Source organism: Anabrus simplex, chromosome 5 (assembly GCF_040414725.1).
Source record: "Anabrus simplex isolate iqAnaSimp1 chromosome 5, ASM4041472v1, whole genome shotgun sequence".
NCBI lineage: Eukaryota > Metazoa > Arthropoda > Insecta > Orthoptera > Tettigoniidae > Anabrus > Anabrus simplex.
This window is the reverse complement of record NC_090269.1, coordinates 197,739,087-197,757,922: the sequence shown is the minus strand read 5'-3', so window position 1 is coordinate 197,757,922 and position 18,836 is coordinate 197,739,087. Positions and strand designations below refer to the sequence as shown.

The following is an 18,836-nucleotide window of genomic DNA, read 5'->3' as shown; positions in this document are numbered from 1 at the left end:
AGCTCGAGAGTCCATTATAGCATATGATTCTTTCAGTGTACCATGGCTCACTGTATGTCTCACTGCAGCGGAAACTCAGCTCTCCGCCAGTGTATTGGTATTATAAATTATAAATATAAATTTACTCATTCAGGACAAATGTTTCAGGTTCCCCATGGGAATCAACATCTATATCATCTGATGGCCAAGCAGGCATCAATCTTTGGTAATGAGACAAAGTCTGTCATAGTGCATTGGCACTGCTGGTGGCTACAATTAGCCTACGCAGTGGCCTCCACGGTATGCACTAGCCATGCATCTTGGTAGGTGTGCTAGGTACCAACTGATGAGCCCAGCCTAGCACACAGGGGCGAAACGCTGGCAACCAGGAATGAGTTAGCTGGAACATTTATAATGTCCAATAACGGACCATTTATATTGGTGTTATAAATTTACTCATTCAGGACAAATGTTTCAGGTTCCCTATGGGAATCAACATCTATATCATCTGATGGCCAAGCAGGCATCAATCTTTGGTAATGAGACAAAGTCTGTCATAGTGCATTGGCACTGCTGGTGGCTACAATTAGCCTACGCAGTGGCCTCCACGGTATGCACTAGCCATGCATCTTGGTAGGTGTGCTAGGTACCAACTGATGAGCCCAGCCTAGCACACAGGGGCGAAACGCTGGCAACCAGGAATGAGTTAGCTGGAACATTTGTAATGTCCAATAACGGACCATTTATATTGGTATTATAGTGTCCGGTGAGCCGATAAGGAGCCGTGTGTATGTTGTGTCTCACTGAGCCGATAAGGAACCATGTGTATCTTGTGTCTCACTGAGCCGCACTCCTTCACGATTCTTTCGGTTTGCCATTGCTCACTGTATGTCTCGCTGCAGCGGAAGCTCGGCTCCCTGCCAGTGTCCAGTGAGCCGATAAGGAGCCGTATGTATCTTGTGTCTCACTGAACTGAGCTCGTTCACGATTCTTTCGATGTGCCTTGATTCACTGTCTCGCTGCAGCAGAAGCTCGGTTCCCCGTCAATGTCCAGTGAGTGCGCCACTCAGCACTGTCCGCTGGGAGTAAGCTGAATCGTGTGCCTTGAGCTCGCTGTTCCTGTGAATCGATTCACTCAGACACTTGAATGAATCGATACACTGCTTCGAATCATGCATTCAGTAGCCAACACTAATCGGGTGGTGTTCAGTGAGTTTAAAGAAGGTGATGTTGGTATGTACGTACGTCTGTAGCGGTAGGGGCCGTCAGGCAGGAATTTAGATTCGTGGATTGAGTGTGATGGCAAGAATGTGGAGGAGAGGGGAGCGGAACCATCATTGAATGTAGGGCAGTGTGCTAGTTGGTGGATGAGAGCAGGAGAGTGGGGAGTTCAGTGATATGTCACGGTAGTGCACGCCAAAGGTTATTGAGCATGCCAACAAGACTGGTCGGCTCAGTCATAGGTGAACCCAGAAGTTGCTCACGATTGAACTTAAATTTCTTTGATATAGATGTTCAGACAAATTATCAGGCAAACCAAGAGACAATCACAGAGAGATCTAATCAACTCAATAGAACAAAATTACCACAAAACCAATTCCAGAGACTTTTATAAAATGTTTGGAAGACAAGTACAAAAATTGCCCCTTTCATGTTAATGCTGAAATGGCGTATGGCTTTTAGTGCCGGGAGTGTCCAAGGACAAGTTCGGCTCGCCAGATGCAGGTCTTTTGATTTGACACCCGTAGGTGACCTGCGCGTCGTGGTGAGGATGAAATGATGACGAAGACGACACATACACCCAGCCCCCGAGCCAGCGGAATTATGGTAAAAATTCCCGACCCTGCTGGGAATCGAACCCGGGACCCCTGTGGCCAAAGGCCAGCACGCTAACCATTTAGCCATGGAGCCGGACCATGTTAATGCTGAACAGTGAGGATGGAAAAATGACACATAATGACAAGGAAAATGCCAAAATCATGGCAAAGGCATTCATTAAACTTCGGAATTGTGAAGTACCCCAGAAACTTTTAGCAATTAATACAAATACGCCCATCAAGACCCCACCTGAATTCATAAACCCCCAACAATCCAAGAGGTGGAAACAACACTCAGAGAGTTGAAAAATTATAAGACATGCAGAGAAGACCAAGACTTCACAGAAATGTGGAAATATGCCAGTGATGCAGTTCGAACATGGCTCTAACAAAAATCTGGAGAACAGAAAAGTTTCCCGAACATAGGACCACAGCTATAATCCACCCACTCCACAACAAAAGAGATAAAAGCAATCCACATAATTGCAGAGGCATCTCTCTCTGAGACTGCACGTATAAGATTTTCTCCAGAATCCTATACAGGAGTATCAAAGAGCAACTAGAGGAAGAATTAGGTGAATACCAAGGAGGCTTCAGACCTTGGAGAAGCTGCCTGCAGAACAAATCATCACTTTAAAATTAGCCATAGCATATTACAAGAAACAAAACAAACCTCTTGCAGTAACCTTTGTAGACTTAAAAGAAGCATACGACTGTATCCATAGACCTTCAATGTTAAAAATCTTACAAAATTTTGGGCTCCATCCAAAATTAATCATATTGATAGAACTCACCATAACCAACACTAAATCAAAAGTCAAGTTCAGTGGGGGGGGGGAATTCCCTGAGCCATCCATCATGAAAACCCATTTAAGACAAGGAGATTGCTTTGTCACCAGTGATGTTCAACTGTGCCTTGGAATATGCAGGGTATTTTTTATGGCCTGCTCTGTGTGTCAGGAGAACACGCACGGAAGGCGATAATGCGGCTGGGTGACTCATTTGCCGAGAGATATATTGCTTCATGACTGACTAAGATGATCTAATGCAGTACGGTAGCGATAACCATTGCTTCACACACAACAATAGTTCAGTTCATCAGCGGCATTGGTAGCGTGTTCAATGTGTTCGCTTTAAAATAGCGTAGTTTCTGTAGGAATACTAATCGTGTGTTTAACGAGTAATGTATACAGTAGAACAGCGTGTGTTTGTTGTGTTGTGCTATGCAAAGCATTCTTTTTATACAGAATGCTGCTTTCGATTCATTCGCAAATTTCCTGGAATCCTCCCTCCCCATAGGAGTATGGTACATAGATTAGTAAAGAAGTTCCGCATTCATTCTTAACAAGAAATCACACAGGAGACGAACCGTTTTAACAGAGGAAAAGCGTGATGAAATAGGAGCTCTCTTGGAAAGAACTGCAACAAAATCCCTGTCGCATCTCGCCGTACAAGCTGATGTGTCATTATCTTCTGCCCACAAAGCAACAAAACTGTTAAAAGCAAAACCGTACAAACCCACCCCTGCCCAATATTTAAGAGGACCTGACAGTTTCGCTAGAGTTCGGTATTGTAACTGATTGCTTCAGTCAGTTCACGATGGGTATGTTGACCCAGAACTTTTATTTTATATGTAGTGATGAAGCATGGCTACACTTAAGTGGCTATGTAAATAGTCAAAACAATCGCTACTGGTGTCCAGAAAATCCCCACCAGCTGCATGTCTGTCCACTTCATGATGTAAAAATAGGAGTTTGGTGCCCAATGAGTGCTCGCAGAATTATAGGGCCTATATTTTTCCGCCAAAGAATAAATGCTGATCGATATATAGACCTCATTCTCAGACCATTCTTTCAAGAGCTGACGGAAGAAGAAAGGAGTAATGGTTACTTTATGCAAGATAATGCGAGGGCACACACTGCTAATCAGTCTATGGAGGTAATACGGGAAGTTTTCGAAGATCGTGTGGTTAATTATCCCCCTAGATCTCCTGATTTAAATCCCTGTGATTATTACCTGTGGTGGATGCTGAAGTGAAAAGTGTATGTGAACAATCCTCACACAAGAGAAGAACTACAAGAGAACATTACACAAGTTATTTTGAACATCACACGAGCTGAGATTCGTCGAGTGTCTGCAAACCTATTTACGAGGTGTCAGGCGTGTTTGACAGCTGAGGGACAACATTTTGAACATCAAATGTAATGCCAGGTAGGTTTTAGACTAATAGTTTCACTAGAAATGGATTTCTATAAAAGTGAATTGCCGTGAGTAGTGGGGAGGAAAAGCGTGCATTATACCGGCTAGCGACCGAGTGTCATTGTGCTAGCCGTGCCGTGCTCTGAGTGGTGCTGCCGAGTATGCTAAAGAAAAGACCCTGTATAATGGGGGAATGGTACAAGATTGACCCAAAGAACATCCAAATTGGAAGACTCAAAAACAACATAAGTTTAAATTGCATAAGATTTGCTGTTGACCTTGCTCTCTTGTCCAACAATATTCAAGAAACCAGACAAGAAGTTATATCACTACAGGAAATAGCACAGAAAATTGGTCTTGGAATATCTTTTGAAAAGACAGTAATCATGTTAACTGACTCACCACTCATAAACAAAATTGCCATAGGAAAAAAATAAAAAATAAAAGAAAAAAAAAAAAGAAATCAAAATTTTAGATAAATTTAAATATCTGGAAGAAATCATAACATATAACCTTAACAAAAAGCCAATATGGCATAACAGAGTAAATAAATTGACCAGAGCACAATATGTCACCAAGAATACCTACAACAAAAGGGCCTGTCAATAGCAACGAAATTAAAACGCTACAAAACAGTCACTCAACCAGAAATAACATTCTTCTTCTTCTCCTTCTCCTTCCTCTTCATCTTATCCCGCTTCAAGCGGGGTCATTGTTTCTGGCAAGTCTTTTCTACTTTATCCTATCCCACACATCATCTTCCCCTAATTTCTTCTCTTTCAGATCTTCTTGTACATTATCTGTCCACCTCCTTCTTGGTCTCCCCCTATTTCTAGTCCCATCCACAGTCATATCCGTCACTCTCCTCCCTACATACCTTTCATCCCTTTGCATAATGTGTCCATACCATAGCAGTCATCTCTCGTGTACATTCTTCGATACTAATGTCACTTTAACTGTTCCTCTGATTTTCTCATTTTTGATGCATTCCATTCTAGTGACACCACTCAACCATCTTAGCATCTTCATCTCTGCAACACCTAATTTATAACAGTGTGCCTTTGTTGTTGCTAAAGTCTTTGCACCATGCTGTCTTGTAGGTTTTTCCTTTAACCCTTATGCCAAATCTTTTGTCACACAGGATGCCAGACTTTCTTTTCCAGTTCATCCAGGCATACTGCACTCTGTGGTTAATTTGCATGTTTAGGCTGCCATCCTTAGACACAAAAGATCCTAAATATTTGAAAACATCCACTGTTTTCAAGCATGTATCATCCATTTCTAACAATTCATTCCCCTCACCTCCGAGGCATAGGTATTCGGTTTTCTTTCTATTAATTTTTAGGCCTCTGTCTTCCAAGGAATTTCTCAAGCTTTCCAGCCTCTCTTCCAATTCTACCCTGTTGGTGCTACACAAAACATTATCACCAGCAAACACCATGCACTACGGTGCTTTAGTTCGTACACCATCAGATAATATATCCATCACAAGGTTGAATATGTATGGACTCAGTGAGGACCCTTGATGCAACATAACTCCAACTGGTATCCATCCAGTCAACCCTATACTGCTTCTTACTCTCATTCTAGCTCCCTCGTACATATCCTGGATAATTCTCACAAACTTTTCTGGTACTGCCCTGGTCCTCAAACATCTCCAGACTTCCTGATGTGGGACTCTATCATAGGCCTTCAGATCTAGGCAGTACGAGGATGTCCAGAGCTTCAGGGCTCAAGGTTGTCTTCCATTTCCTTGCAAGTGAAACCATCATCAAAACAACTAACATTGCACAAGTAGACAAAATACTCAAGATAGAGAGAAGAATCATTAGAACGTGCATCAACAAATCATACCAAAAAGATGGGCACTGGAGAGTAGCTTCTAATGAAACAGTCTACAAGGAAATAAAACCAGTAATGAGCATGATTAGGAAGAAATGCATTTTATTTTTTGGTCATCTAATCAGGATACCAGAGAACAGGATCATCAGGAGAATAATAGAAAAGTGTTTAATAGTAAGTGCAACATTAAGTGGATTATAGAAATCAAGGAAGATATGGATGAACTACAAATTACAGTGGAAGACCTAAGAAACAAAACTGACAAAATCAGGAAACTAACAGACAAACAAACCAGACTGCAAACCAGAATCAGCAGATAGACAATAGGAAGGGTGATTTCCGATGAAAGAAAGATAAGATCTGAGAGAATGAAGTACTAGGCTAATAGGAAACTGAAAAAATCTTTGTATAAAGTTGGCTAGAGTGGTCGAATGAAGGCCATAAAATGTAAATAAATAAATAAATAAATAAAATCATGGCATCATATAACCACTGATTTTTCATGTTCATTTACTGTTTTTAGGCAAGAATTGGCTAAGTTATACTGAATGCGCCCCCTTTTTTTTTGTAATTGAGTAAAATGCATATTTCTTTTCTGAATTTGTTGTTCTATACAGGTTTCAAATCATTGATATGCTGGTGTTTGAGATGTCCATCTTGCTACCAACTCCAGTTTAATGACATGCAGTAGGTAAATTTGCCCACATGCCCAGCTAGCAAGACATACATGGCAAACATAGGTACCCGAAATATGTATGCCATTGCTCCCACTCATTCATGTTGAGTACTCTCATTTAATCTCTCCTGTTCAACAGCCCTTGGGGAACTTGTGTATCCTTCAGATCTAGGCAGTACGAGGATGTCCAGAGCTTAAGGGGTCAGGGTTGTCTTCCATTTCTTTTTTTTTTTTTTTTTGGACAAAAATAACTTTTTTCAGAATTTCTCAAAAGGCAATAATTCTTTTCTTTAGAGACAGCCAAGGGACTAAGGTGCAATGGATAATTTTATGTGTGAATATCTATATACACCCATGGCGATTTATGGTTAGGGATGTTGGAAAGTGATGACTCTGTGAATACCGGTCAACTGTATCACTTTTATTCTGGCCAGTGACTCATAGGCAGACGGTTTACTCTTTCAGTTTCCTGTCTGTCTTACTTCACATCCACGTCCTTAGATCCTAATTCATTTTGGATTAAGAGCATTTTTTTTTACTGTCTGTCCTCCTTAAGAATCGTCAATATTACCTTTGACTTCATCATCATCATCATCATCATCATCATCATCATCATCATCTCAGTTTCCAGCTGTTGGCTGGGTCTGCTTGTTATCTTTGACTTCTGGTAACAATATTCAGCAGTTTCATTACCATTGTATTGTAGTCCTATGTATATCTAAAAGACAAAGATGCAGGAGAAATGACAAGGCTCATGGCAAGTGCCCATGTTTTACAGCATTTTACAGAAATTTTACAGAAATTTTTAATAAAATGTTATATATGTGATTTTTCAGATTCATATTGAGCTTAATCCAGAAAGAGAGACATATTGAAATGTTGGTGGAGAAGTTATGCCAGAGGTTCCGCTCAGCAACTACTGATCGTCAGTCATGTGATCTTGCTTACTGCTTAACTCAGCTACAGTATTCAGAGCGTTCTATTCGCAAGTTGTTAGATGGCTGGCCATGTTATGCCGACAAACTCCATTTGCGTGAAGTACACTCAGCATTCCAGAATATTCTGGCTGCTGCTAACAAAAATATCAAACCTGAAGTCAAGGTAATTTAATTATGATTTTATTGACCTTTTGTCAGACCTAGACAGAACACAGAAAAATACAAACACAAAATTGTAAAAATAATCTCATTTATGTTTTATTTTGAAGGTCGTTTCCCTGTACGATATGTACAAAAATGATATGAATCAAGCTTATTCACATGCCTCAGGTGGACTATAATGTGTGAAATAGGTTTCCTGACAGATAGTTTATACATCATCATTTCTTTGCTCCTGCAAGCCGTGTGTGGCTTGTGTATGAGCGTCCTCCAGTTTTTCCTGTCCATCCACATAGGCAACACCAGTTTACATCTCTGATTTCAAGGTCCTTGAAAATCTTGAAAATCTGCTTCTCCTGAACATCACAAGGTCTTCCTCTTGATCTCTTTCCATGAGCACTGCGCTCAAAGTATGCTCGAGGAGTCCTATGGGGATCCATTCTTTTCATGTGACCATACCATTGTAATTTCTTCACTTCAAGGCTGTTCAGTAAGCTTCTTTCCAATACAAGCTGTTGTTGGATATCCGCATTGCTGTTTTTTTTTTTTCTTTTTCTTTTTTTTTTTTAGACAAGAATGGAGGAACTTCATTTCTGTTGCCTGATGACGACTCTTTGTTGATCCAGTAAGTGTTGCCACTTCCAGACTATATGTCAGTATATGTACCAAATATGTTTTGCACAAGCTCATCTTGGAAATTAATGGAAATGTTTCGTCCCAAAGTATTTGAGAATGAATGATAGAATGTGGAAGCTTTCTATATTCTGTTGCTAATCTGTTGATGTATGGTATTGTCTGAGGACAGAACACTACCTAAATACTGGATGCTGTCTACAATATCCAAATCCTCATCTCCAATTCTTAGATGAGAGTTAGAGAGTTTCTACTCATCACCAGGTTGTGCTGATTTTAAGACCTAAGGTAAAAGTTTCATGCCAAAGATCTAGTCCAGCTTGTACTTCGCTTCCGTCTTACCCCATACCATTACATCACGAGCAAAAACCAGGGAATTAGTTGTTGAATCCTTTCTTTTAACTGCTTTTAAAACTTTTATGAAGAGGAGTAGTGGAAGACAACTTCCTTGCTGGACTCCACTCTTCATTTCGAACCCACTTGACCTTCCATCCTGGACCTGGATACAACTCTTGGTTTCATCATATAATCATACCCCTACTATGATGTCATTGGGCACTTGCTTATGTCTCAAACATTCCCATCCCATATATGCCTGCATGGTGCATGGTCATATGCTTTCTCGATGTCTAGAAAAGCAGGTATAAGTGTTTTACCTTTCTCCCAATACATCTATATCTTATAAAGCATTCTGGTGGCAAAAATGAGGTCCATAGTTCATCTGTGAGGTCTAAGTCCATGTTGTTCTACCACAAGTGTAGGTTCAACATATTTTCTAATCCTACTGTCAAGGATGGATTCATAGATTTTGAGGCCATGTGACGGTAGAGTTAAACCTCTGTATTGGTACAGTTCTTCCTATCACCTTTTTTCAGCAGCAGTGGCATGACAACTCCCTACTTCCAGTCATTGGGTATTACATTCTTTCCCAATTTTGTTCAGTACTCTCTACATACACCGCTGTCCAACCTCTCAGATTGGTTTGGTCATCTCAACACGAAATTCATCTGATCCAGTTGACTTGTTCCTCAGTTGAGATACTGCTGTCTGCACTTCCAACCAAGTGCCAAAATCATAAGGTTCGTCATCTGAGGGAGTGACATTTCCATCACAGTTCAGTAAAGTTTCTAAGTGCCTTTGGAACTACTGTAATATTTTGGTCTTATCCCTAGTCACCTCACCATTAGGAAGTTCTACAGATTGAATAAATTCAGTTCCAGTTCTTCTAGTCTCAAAGATTCTGTATAACAGTGTCTTATTTCCATCCTGTGTTATTCTGGTAGCTAGATCTTCCTTGCATTTCCACTTTTTAGCTACAACTAACTGTTTGACATGTAGTTTTTTTCTCTCTGTAAACTGACAGCTTCTCCTCTATCACATGATGATCTCCCCATATTCTTGCTTGATGTAGGGTTCTTCTTGCACAGTTTCTGTCATTGGTTGCCTTTTTAATATCATTCCACCAGGCAGTTTCTATAGGTTGTTATATTTGTATTTTTCTGTATTCGCTGTATCTACCACAACCTTCTTTAGCATGTCCCATTCTTCATCTACCAGTTTCAATTCTTCTCTCAGCAACAATTTGCGGACACCTTCCCTGAATTCTTCTTTACACTTGGCTCAGTAAGTTGCCAAGTTTTTATTTTTGGGACTCTTTTGTTACAGATTCTGGGAGGTCTTTGCAATAACTGCAACTAGCAATCTATGATCTCCGCCAAGATCTTCACTTGGAATTACTTTGATATCATTCACATCCTTCCATACATTTTGATCTATCAGAATATAATCTATTACTGTACTCTTTTTATCCTCCCAGCTTTATCTTGTGATTTTATGGGAGTCCCTTTTCTTCACTATCAGGTTATATCTCATGCATAGATCTGGCATATTTTTTCCCCTCTTCATTTCTATTTCCCATTCCATGAGGGCCCAGTGTGGATTCATATCCTGTTCATGGTAAACCAACTTGTGGATTAAAAATCACCCATTATAATTAGATTTTCATACTTGGTGTATTCTTCAAAGTTATTAAGGAAGCTGTTTTTTTTTTTTTTTTTTTAGCATCCTACCTGTGGGGAGACTTGGATCACATAATTTTTTCTCTCTCCTAAGTTCACAGGTAACTTAATTATCATTTCATTTTTAACAAACTCGACTTGACTACAAGCCTCTTGTGTCTTTATATATTAAAAATCCCACTCTGTTCTTAGACTGTACTTCATCCAGAGCAGTAGAGACTATAGTCCAATTTTATATTTAATTTCCTGGTTTTTTCCACTTTGTTTCATTCAACCCCACGATAAGAAGTTTCGTCCTTTTCATGAGGTCGACCAGCTCTTCAATTTTGTTTGTCAATGTCAGGATATTTAATGTTCCCCCTTTGATACTTTGTTTGGTTTTGGTAACTGGTGTAACATCAGGTTGTAAGCCATCATTCGCACCAAACTGATGTTGCTGTCTTGAATTCCTACATCTGAGGCTCGTATTATTTTGAAAGCAACTTCCTCAATAATCCCCCTGTTGACCTGCTGAACTTAACAGGAGATTTTCTTTTAGGGTTTTCTCCCATAACCTTTGGTGTCCAGTCACCTCAACCTACAAGCAGCATGCTGTACTCATATTAATCGTTGAATACTGGGCTACCTCTTCCACCATCTCCACCATACTGAAGTCCACCTTCTCCGCTGTAGATGTCGTTGAGGTCTTCACTTGTAACCCTGAGCTGGGTTACACACCGGGTCATTGTGCTCTGGGATTCACATAGGCAGGGCAGCCACTCCCTTGGTAGGACTGCCTCTGAAAGGAGTCTCTACCTGTGTAGTTTATACATTTCTCTTCATCTACATACTGCACGCCACAGAATCGTGCAATAGTGAATACATCCCTCATTCCTGAGCATCAGGTAGGGCATCTGGCAGTAAAACTGAGCCATATGTACATCAAGTGCCGACCCCAATAAATTGGGAAAAAAACAAAATAAAGCCTGAAGGAGATCTTTATGTGTGATTTTACTAGTAAATGAGGTACAAACATATTTTTGATATTAACTACACAAATTGTGTAAAGTCTATAGAGATATTTATGCATAAAAAGGTGTTTCAAATTATTGTTGCTACTCTTAACTTTAAGAACAGCATTATTTCCTTTTGAATTTTTGCAGACAATATGTGAAGAGCTGGAAGGCCTCATCGAGGAATACCTTAAGAAAGGAGTTAATGATCCCGATGCTGATGTGGATGCATTGATGGTTCCACCCAAAACACCTGGAGTGCCAAGAACTAAGAGGGCCAGTAAGACACCAGCCAAGACTCCTGCTAATCGGAGACAGTCTACTAGAAATAACAATAAGGGTTCTGCTAGGAAGACTCCAGCAGGTATATGATTCACTTAGTAGGAACAGTGTGAGCACATAATAGAGCATACAGTAAAAATTACGTACCGTGAAACCTCGTTAATGCGTTTCTCATTAATATCTTTTTCCGCTTAGCACATTGTAAATTCAAAGACCTGATTCTCGTCGTATTAAATCTATATAAAAATACCTCGCTAATCACATCACAAATTTTTGCTATTACTGCTTAGTACAGTCACATTTTTCCTAACCTTGAAAATGTTATTTGACATCCCTTGTGAAAGAAACGTGATTTCCATCTCGGGTAAGAGCCGTCACCACAGTTGCATGATTACAACAAAAGGCCTTGAATTCGTGAATTTCACAGGATAAGTTGCACCTTCGGGGAGCAAGCCATTAGCCTCAGGAATATTCAGTTTTGCTTGACGGTTAGCAGCAAGATTGCTGAATAACACAGTGAATCTATTTGTGTTTGTATTTCTCATTCCATTCAGAAATTAGAAATTTATTTTGTGTTGAGTGGTATAGTGAGTGAAGTGTAGCGAATATCTGTTGCTGATACGGTAGCCTATATCTGGATTAGGAACACAATTGAAATTGTCTAGCGTGGTGCGTATTTGTCTTGAGGATAGGCTATATATGGATACCGAAAAAGTGAAATTCCTTTCTAATGAAGACAACATTAAAATCTTTCAGAAAGTAGACTGGCATCTGCTTCTTTAAGCGCGCAGAGCTCGCGAATGTTGATCTCGCACCTTCGAGTTTCGACTCGATCGATTCGTCTTGATCGGGGTCGAAGTTTTCAAAATTGTGGCCAAAGTCATTCTGTCGCAATGGCACATGGCCGAGTATAACCTCCAATTCATTGTCTAAGAGTGTGACCAGAAAATATTTTATAACCCACTGCTCCAAAATAAAAGGCTCTACTAACATTTGTTTTAGAAAGAGTAATAATACTTGGATAATTTTATTGGCCCCCATGCATATGTTTTCATATTTGTTGTTTGGTGTTTTTCACACCGTTCAGTGCACTTATTTTATAAGCCCCAGCAGAAAAGGCTTTTTTATATTTGTTCTCTTGTGTTTTTTACACCTTTTAATACTTTCCTCTTCGTCGCCATAAGACCTATCTGTGTCGGTGCGACGTAAAGCCCCTAGCAAAAAAAAAAAAAAAAACAAAAAAAAAAAAACTTTCCTCTCATCTTGAGAAATGGCAGATATAGTTTTCACTGTACTCACAGATACACAACGTAAAATGCCTTCATGTCAGAAAAAATTGTATCTAGTATTTCCATATCCCTGTTGGATGGTTTTTATTTGTATGTTCAGTAGTACATTTTCTCGCTTAACACATTCAGTTTTGCTGTCCCTTGCAGAAGTGTCTTAACGAGTTTTTTTACTGTAGTGAGTTTTACTGTAGTTTAGTGTAGTTTTACTGTAGCTGGATTCTCAGTTATAACAGTATGGCTTTTGAATAAAATGTCTTATGTTATTTTCAGAAATGCAGAGAGAGATGTGCCATTTAATTAACTCAATTCTCCAAAGTCTTGGACAAGTGTTGATGAAGGCTCTATGATCTGTTTTGATTCTCTTATTGTGATTGTGAATGAAAGTATTAAGATTTCTTGCAGTTTAGACAGCAGGTGTTTTGATCGGGACAAATATTTCAGTTGTGGCTCTCGGTGCAATGTGAGCATTTTTGCTCCCTAATTCAACAGAATTTAGAAGTATGGCTGAGACCAAGACATGTGAAACCTCTGGTGGCCATTACAAAATACTCCACTTGGCGTATACTTCATTGCAGTTCGATTCTGTGAAGAGCAATCAATCATCTCCTCTTTATGTTGGTTCCAACTTCGACAACAATTTATCTTGAGTCTTCAGATTTCTTGGTTAATTTTATGTTGAACACAGGCTTGTCTAAGTGAGAGAAATATTTTTTGTTTGATCAGGGTACCTTTTATCTGTGAGTTGTTGATGCTGTTTGGAACAAACATTACCAGATTGCTCAGAAGGTATCTCCTTGGGTGCTATAGAGACAGTTTGCTTAGTTTGCCTAATTCCTTCGCAAGAATGTTCTGGTCATTATTATTATTATTATTATTATTATTATTATTATTATTATTATTATTATTATTACATTTGACTAGAAGTTTCTCATCTCAAATGTGATTTTGATAATTTTGAAGCTATTTATTGCCTATATGTTGCAAGATTTTGTAGAAGAAAGAAATTTTTTGTTCGTCTTTGCACTAATGTTTTCTCAAACATTCCACTATTTGATTTCTTTCTTGCTATATACTTGCAGAACTCATCAACATGAATCAGTGGCACCACACATGACATGCTGCTACACTAATTGTTACCATTAATGCTTTCACAGCCCATACTTATAGATATGATATAGGCTTTTTGGGTTTATGCCGTGTCAAGAAAATAAGGTGAAATTCTTTATGTTTAGCAGAGAACTTTGCTCTGCGTCTTCAGAAGAAAATCTCAACTGTTCATGAGGAAGACTTCTCCAAGAATGAAAGTATGAATTTAGACGGTAGTAATAGAAGTGTGTAAGTGGTATATTCATTAATCACCAAGTGGCTTACCGTACACGGTACAGCACAAGCATTACAAGTTATAAATATCATTCTTGATCCGTATTGATGATATTTGATTGAAATAATAACAGTAAGTTAATTTATTAATTTGACCACCTAATCTCCTATAACCCATTGATTAGGTGGTCAAATTAATAAATTAACTTATTGTTATTATTTCAAACAGCGCTAGCATTCGAAGCAGATGCTGACGGCACCATCAAAATCAGTCTGTGAGGGGGTCACAACAGATGTACACACATCATGAAAGTATGACACTGACATAAGCCTGGAATGAAACATCTGGCGATGAACTACAAATTTGGAAACTACCGAAACAAAATAAATAAACGTACTATTTATTTCTAAATTCAGACTTTCATTCTTGGAGAAGTCTTCCATGTGAACAGTCGAGATTTTCTTCTGAAGATGCTGAGCAAAGTTCTCTGCAAAACTTAAAGAATTTCACCTTATTTTCTTGACACGGCATAAATCCAAAACGCCTATATCATGCTTGTAAGCTACAGTAATTGTTAGTCGCATGGTACGACGATTTTAGTACCTTAAGATTGCAGCACTGTTGCATTGCTTGATGATGTCATACCAAAGTTGAGACTCTTGTTGCAAGGTGCATAGATCTTTCCTCTTTAGAATGAAATGTTGAGCACTATGACACGTGTTTTCAAGAAATTATCTATATATAACTTCTATGTTTTTGTAACACTCGGTGACCCAAGTACGGTTCTGAAACTAGTAATGTATTCTACATCAGAATTAACAAGTTTAACAATTTATTGAGTAATTTGACTGGAAATGACCTTTCCTAAGCATTTTAGGTATTTCCATGAAGATGGAGACTAGTACCAAAATTTTTATCTGTATTTGTTGCCTCCACTTACGGAAAATGACTGTCCTGTTTTACATGTAATTTTGTGTTTATACTTGGAAAATCATGATTGTTTTCAAGAAATGGAGCCTGGTTTATGCTAGAACAATGCTGCACTTTAGTTTCACATACTTCTCTCACCAGCAACAACTGTTCACCGGTCTTCTTCGGTTCACAGCACGATTTGACCCTGGAGTATATACATTACCCCTGAAAAGTAGTTGATCATGTTATTCTATTCATCTGTGATTAAATATAATTCATTGTTGTTTAGAATTTCTTTATGGTACAATTAAGTTGGTTAAAAAGTCTTCCATCAAAATATTAAGGCAAAGGTAGATTTTTTTAAAAAAATGCTATTTGTTCGGGGCGTCGACCCATGTGGATCTTTTGCCCCTACTGGCACCATTGTATGAACCTGCGTGTTATTGGAATGGTGGTAGTATGGACTGTTGTGTATGAGGAAAGGAAGATTAAGGACATCACAAACACCTAGTCCCCAGGCCAGGGATATTAATCATTACAATTAAAAACCCCTGAACCGGCCGGGAATTGAACGCAGGGCCACCGGGTGACAGGCGGACTCGTTGCCCCCTACACCGCAGGGCCGGACTTGCAAAAGGATTAAGTATAGTTCTTTCCTTTCTAGAGGAAGTATTTTGATAATTTCTTCAAAAGCTGTTTTTATAAATCTGATTGCTCTGAAAGTGAACAGTGTTTAACAGATATTTTTTTTCAGTTGGCTTTACGTCGCACCGACACTGATAGGTCTTATGGCGACGATGGGATAGAACAGGTCTAGGAGCGTGAAGGAGGTGGCTATAATCTTAATTAAGGTACAGCTCCAGCATTTGCCTGGTGTGAAATTGGGAAACCACGGAAAACCACCTTCAGGGCTGCCAACGGTGGGGTTCGAACCCAATATCTCCCAGATGCAAGCTTACAGTCGTGCCCCTAACCACATGGCCAACTCGCCCGGTGTCAGCAGAATACTTACAGTTGGGGTATGTTAGGAAAAAAATCCCCCAGTCTTGCATATTGAAATATCCCTGATAGAGATTTATACTACACCTGGGAACACTTAGCAGCTGCACATTGAGGTAATGCATTGTCTTAGAATATGGAATGTAGAGGCCTTGGCTAGAGCATACTCAAAAACAAGACATCATGTCAATAATGGAAAGGAATATACAAAACCAAATCACGTTTTATAGAAAAATAGGAACATAATAGGGAATGCATAATACAATAAATACAATGACAGGTCAAGTCAGAAAAAAAAGAGGAATAAAATAGGAACACATTTTATAGGACAAACAGAGTGGCAGGTCAGTGTGCGAAGAGGGAGCAACAGAAATAGGAGACGAGGACAAACTTCACATCTTCATACACAAACGTCTTCAAATAGATAGGCTCTCTCCTCATCAATCCCAGTTTTTCTACATCCATCTCTTCTCAGCCCCTGACAAGCTCGTTCCTGCTCCCAGCAGGTCGGGCGTCAACACTTATTGAGGAGCCATCTTGACAGATCTCTCTCTTTCTTGTCTTCTGTTTCTGTTACTCAGTCTTATCACACTGACCTACCATTGTATTCGTCCTATTATATGTGTTCCTTTGTTATACTGTACCCCTCTCTCTTTCTCTCTGATTTTATTTGATACTGTTTGTTCTTTCACCGGGTGAGTTGGCTGTGTGGTAAGGGCCACGCAGCTGTGAGCTTGCATCCGGGAGATAGTGGGTTCGAGCCCCACTATTGGCAGCCCTGAAGATGGTTTTCCGTACGTAGATTCCCATTTTCACACCAGGCCAATGCTGGGGCTGTACCTTAATTAAGTCCACGGCCGATTCCTTCCAACTCCTAGACCTTTTCTATCCCATCATCGCTATAAGACCTATCTGTATGGATGCAAAGTAAAGCAAGCTGTAAAAAAAAAAAAAACAGTTCCTTTCCTGTACCTATTATCTCATTGGGATCGTTTGTTTGTCTTTTACCTCCTGTGTTAATCTTTGTCCTATGTTTATTCCCTTTTCCTGTACTTACCTGGCTTTCTACTTATTTGATACTTATTCCACATGAAGACTGAAGATCTGTCAAGATGGCCCTTCAATGAGTGTTGATGCCTGCCCTTCTGATGAAGCTGGGAAGCAGAAATGAGCTCATCAGGGGCTGAGAATGATGTAGAAGAACTGGGTTTGTTGAGGAGAGAGCCTGTCTATCTCAATATGGCAGTGGATGAAGATGTGAAGATTGTCCTTGTTCTTTTGTATTTCCATGTTTGTCCTCATCTCCTATTTCTGTTGCTCCCTCTTCCCACAATGAACTTCTGTTGTGTTCGCCCTATTATGTCTTCCTTTCTTATTCCACTCTCTCTTTTTCTCTCTGAATTGATTTGATACTTGTTGTTGTTGTTGTTTTGTTTTTTTTTTCCCCTATACTTATACAATGACAGGTCAGTTTGTCAAAAGGGAGAAATAGAACGAAAACTTGATTTTTTTACTCAAAGGTCATGTTAAATACAGTTTACACTGTTGGATGAAGAATCTGATTTCTGAGGAAAGATTTTTGAAACACATATGATTTCCTGGATTAATCTGTATTAGTTTTACTGTTGGATGAAGAATCTGGTTTCTGAGGAAAGATTTTTGAAACACATATGATTTCCTGGATTAATCTGTATTAGTTTAAAGCTAACCAACAAAAATGTAGGAGCTTTTAGTTACTTTGAAAAAGAATTCAACATTTACCATACCCATCAGTTTTCATTTTGAACCTATTCCATTTTTAAGACAATATTTCTCACCTTCCTAATTTACCAGCATTTAAAATTATATTTTTCTTGTATGATTTGTTTTGTCTGCCTGTTTCTATTTATTGCATTTTATTTACAGCTACAAGGTCACGTGCCAGGCGCAAGTTGCAATCTTCATCCTCTGAATCAGACGATGAAGAGTAGAGTTTAATAGTTGGAAAAAGTTGTAGGAAGTTCCATCAAATTTCCCTAATGTCAACATCGTTCTGCACTTCAAGGTGTATTACTAACTGTAGACAGAGGTTGCTGTTTTCCAAGAAACCAACTTGTTCATAGCAGATATAAATTTGTTGTTAATCTTTTATCTAACGATTCTCAGAATGAACTTACTTCTTAGTTTTAATGTGTATATATTTGGAAGAACTTTATATAATAATTAGAGGATGCAATATATAGTTGTTTGATGAAAGTTGTATGTAAATAAGTTTTAAATTTTATATGAGGTGGATTTGTAAGAATAAATAATTTAGAATTTTATATTCTTTTACTATTTTATTCACCGTAAATGAAGTGTACTCTGTGAAATTTATATTTCTTCAATAAATCTGAATCATGATTGCATTTATATAATAAAAAAGTTTTTTAAAAAATCAATATTCACTGTATTGTGTATTCTTTGTCTATGTGGTTGTTTTCACTGAGAGGGTTAGTTGCTTGAAAATTAACCTTTTTAACACTTTGGTGACAGGCTCCAAACTCAGGCTGCAACACACCTTTGACTTGATAAAAATGTTATCCCTGAATGCGCTATATATCAACAGCTTACTAACTAAATAACACTAAAAGATTTTGTTGAATGTACAGAGTCATTTCATACCTTCAAAGATTTCTAAATTTATCATTAGGTCATCTTTTGAGAACCTGTTCACAGTATATATGTTTACTACATTACTTATTGTATGTTTACATCTTCATCAAATGTGTCAGAGTCACTACTGTATACCAGCATATGAG

At 38.8% G+C, this 18,836-nt stretch overlaps 1 protein-coding gene across 2 annotated transcripts in view; it reads left to right on the top strand.

Moving 5' to 3' along the window:
- Positions 1-18,426, top strand: part of Cap-D2 (CAP-D2 condensin subunit) — a 410,800-nt gene extending 392,374 nt beyond the window's left edge. The window contains exons 18-20 of one of the 2 annotated variants that reach the window (XM_067148430.2): positions 7,350-7,614; positions 11,404-11,617; positions 17,962-18,426. In XM_067148430.2, coding sequence (XP_067004531.2) covers positions 7,350-7,614; positions 11,404-11,617; positions 17,962-18,026 — 544 coding nt within the window. In that variant the 3' untranslated portion in view covers positions 18,027-18,426. Of the gene's footprint in view, positions 1-7,349; positions 7,615-11,403; positions 11,618-17,961 lie in introns of those variants that run through there. The other variant, XM_067148432.2, reaches the window with a different exon arrangement.
- Positions 18,427-18,836: the final 410 nt, after the last annotated feature.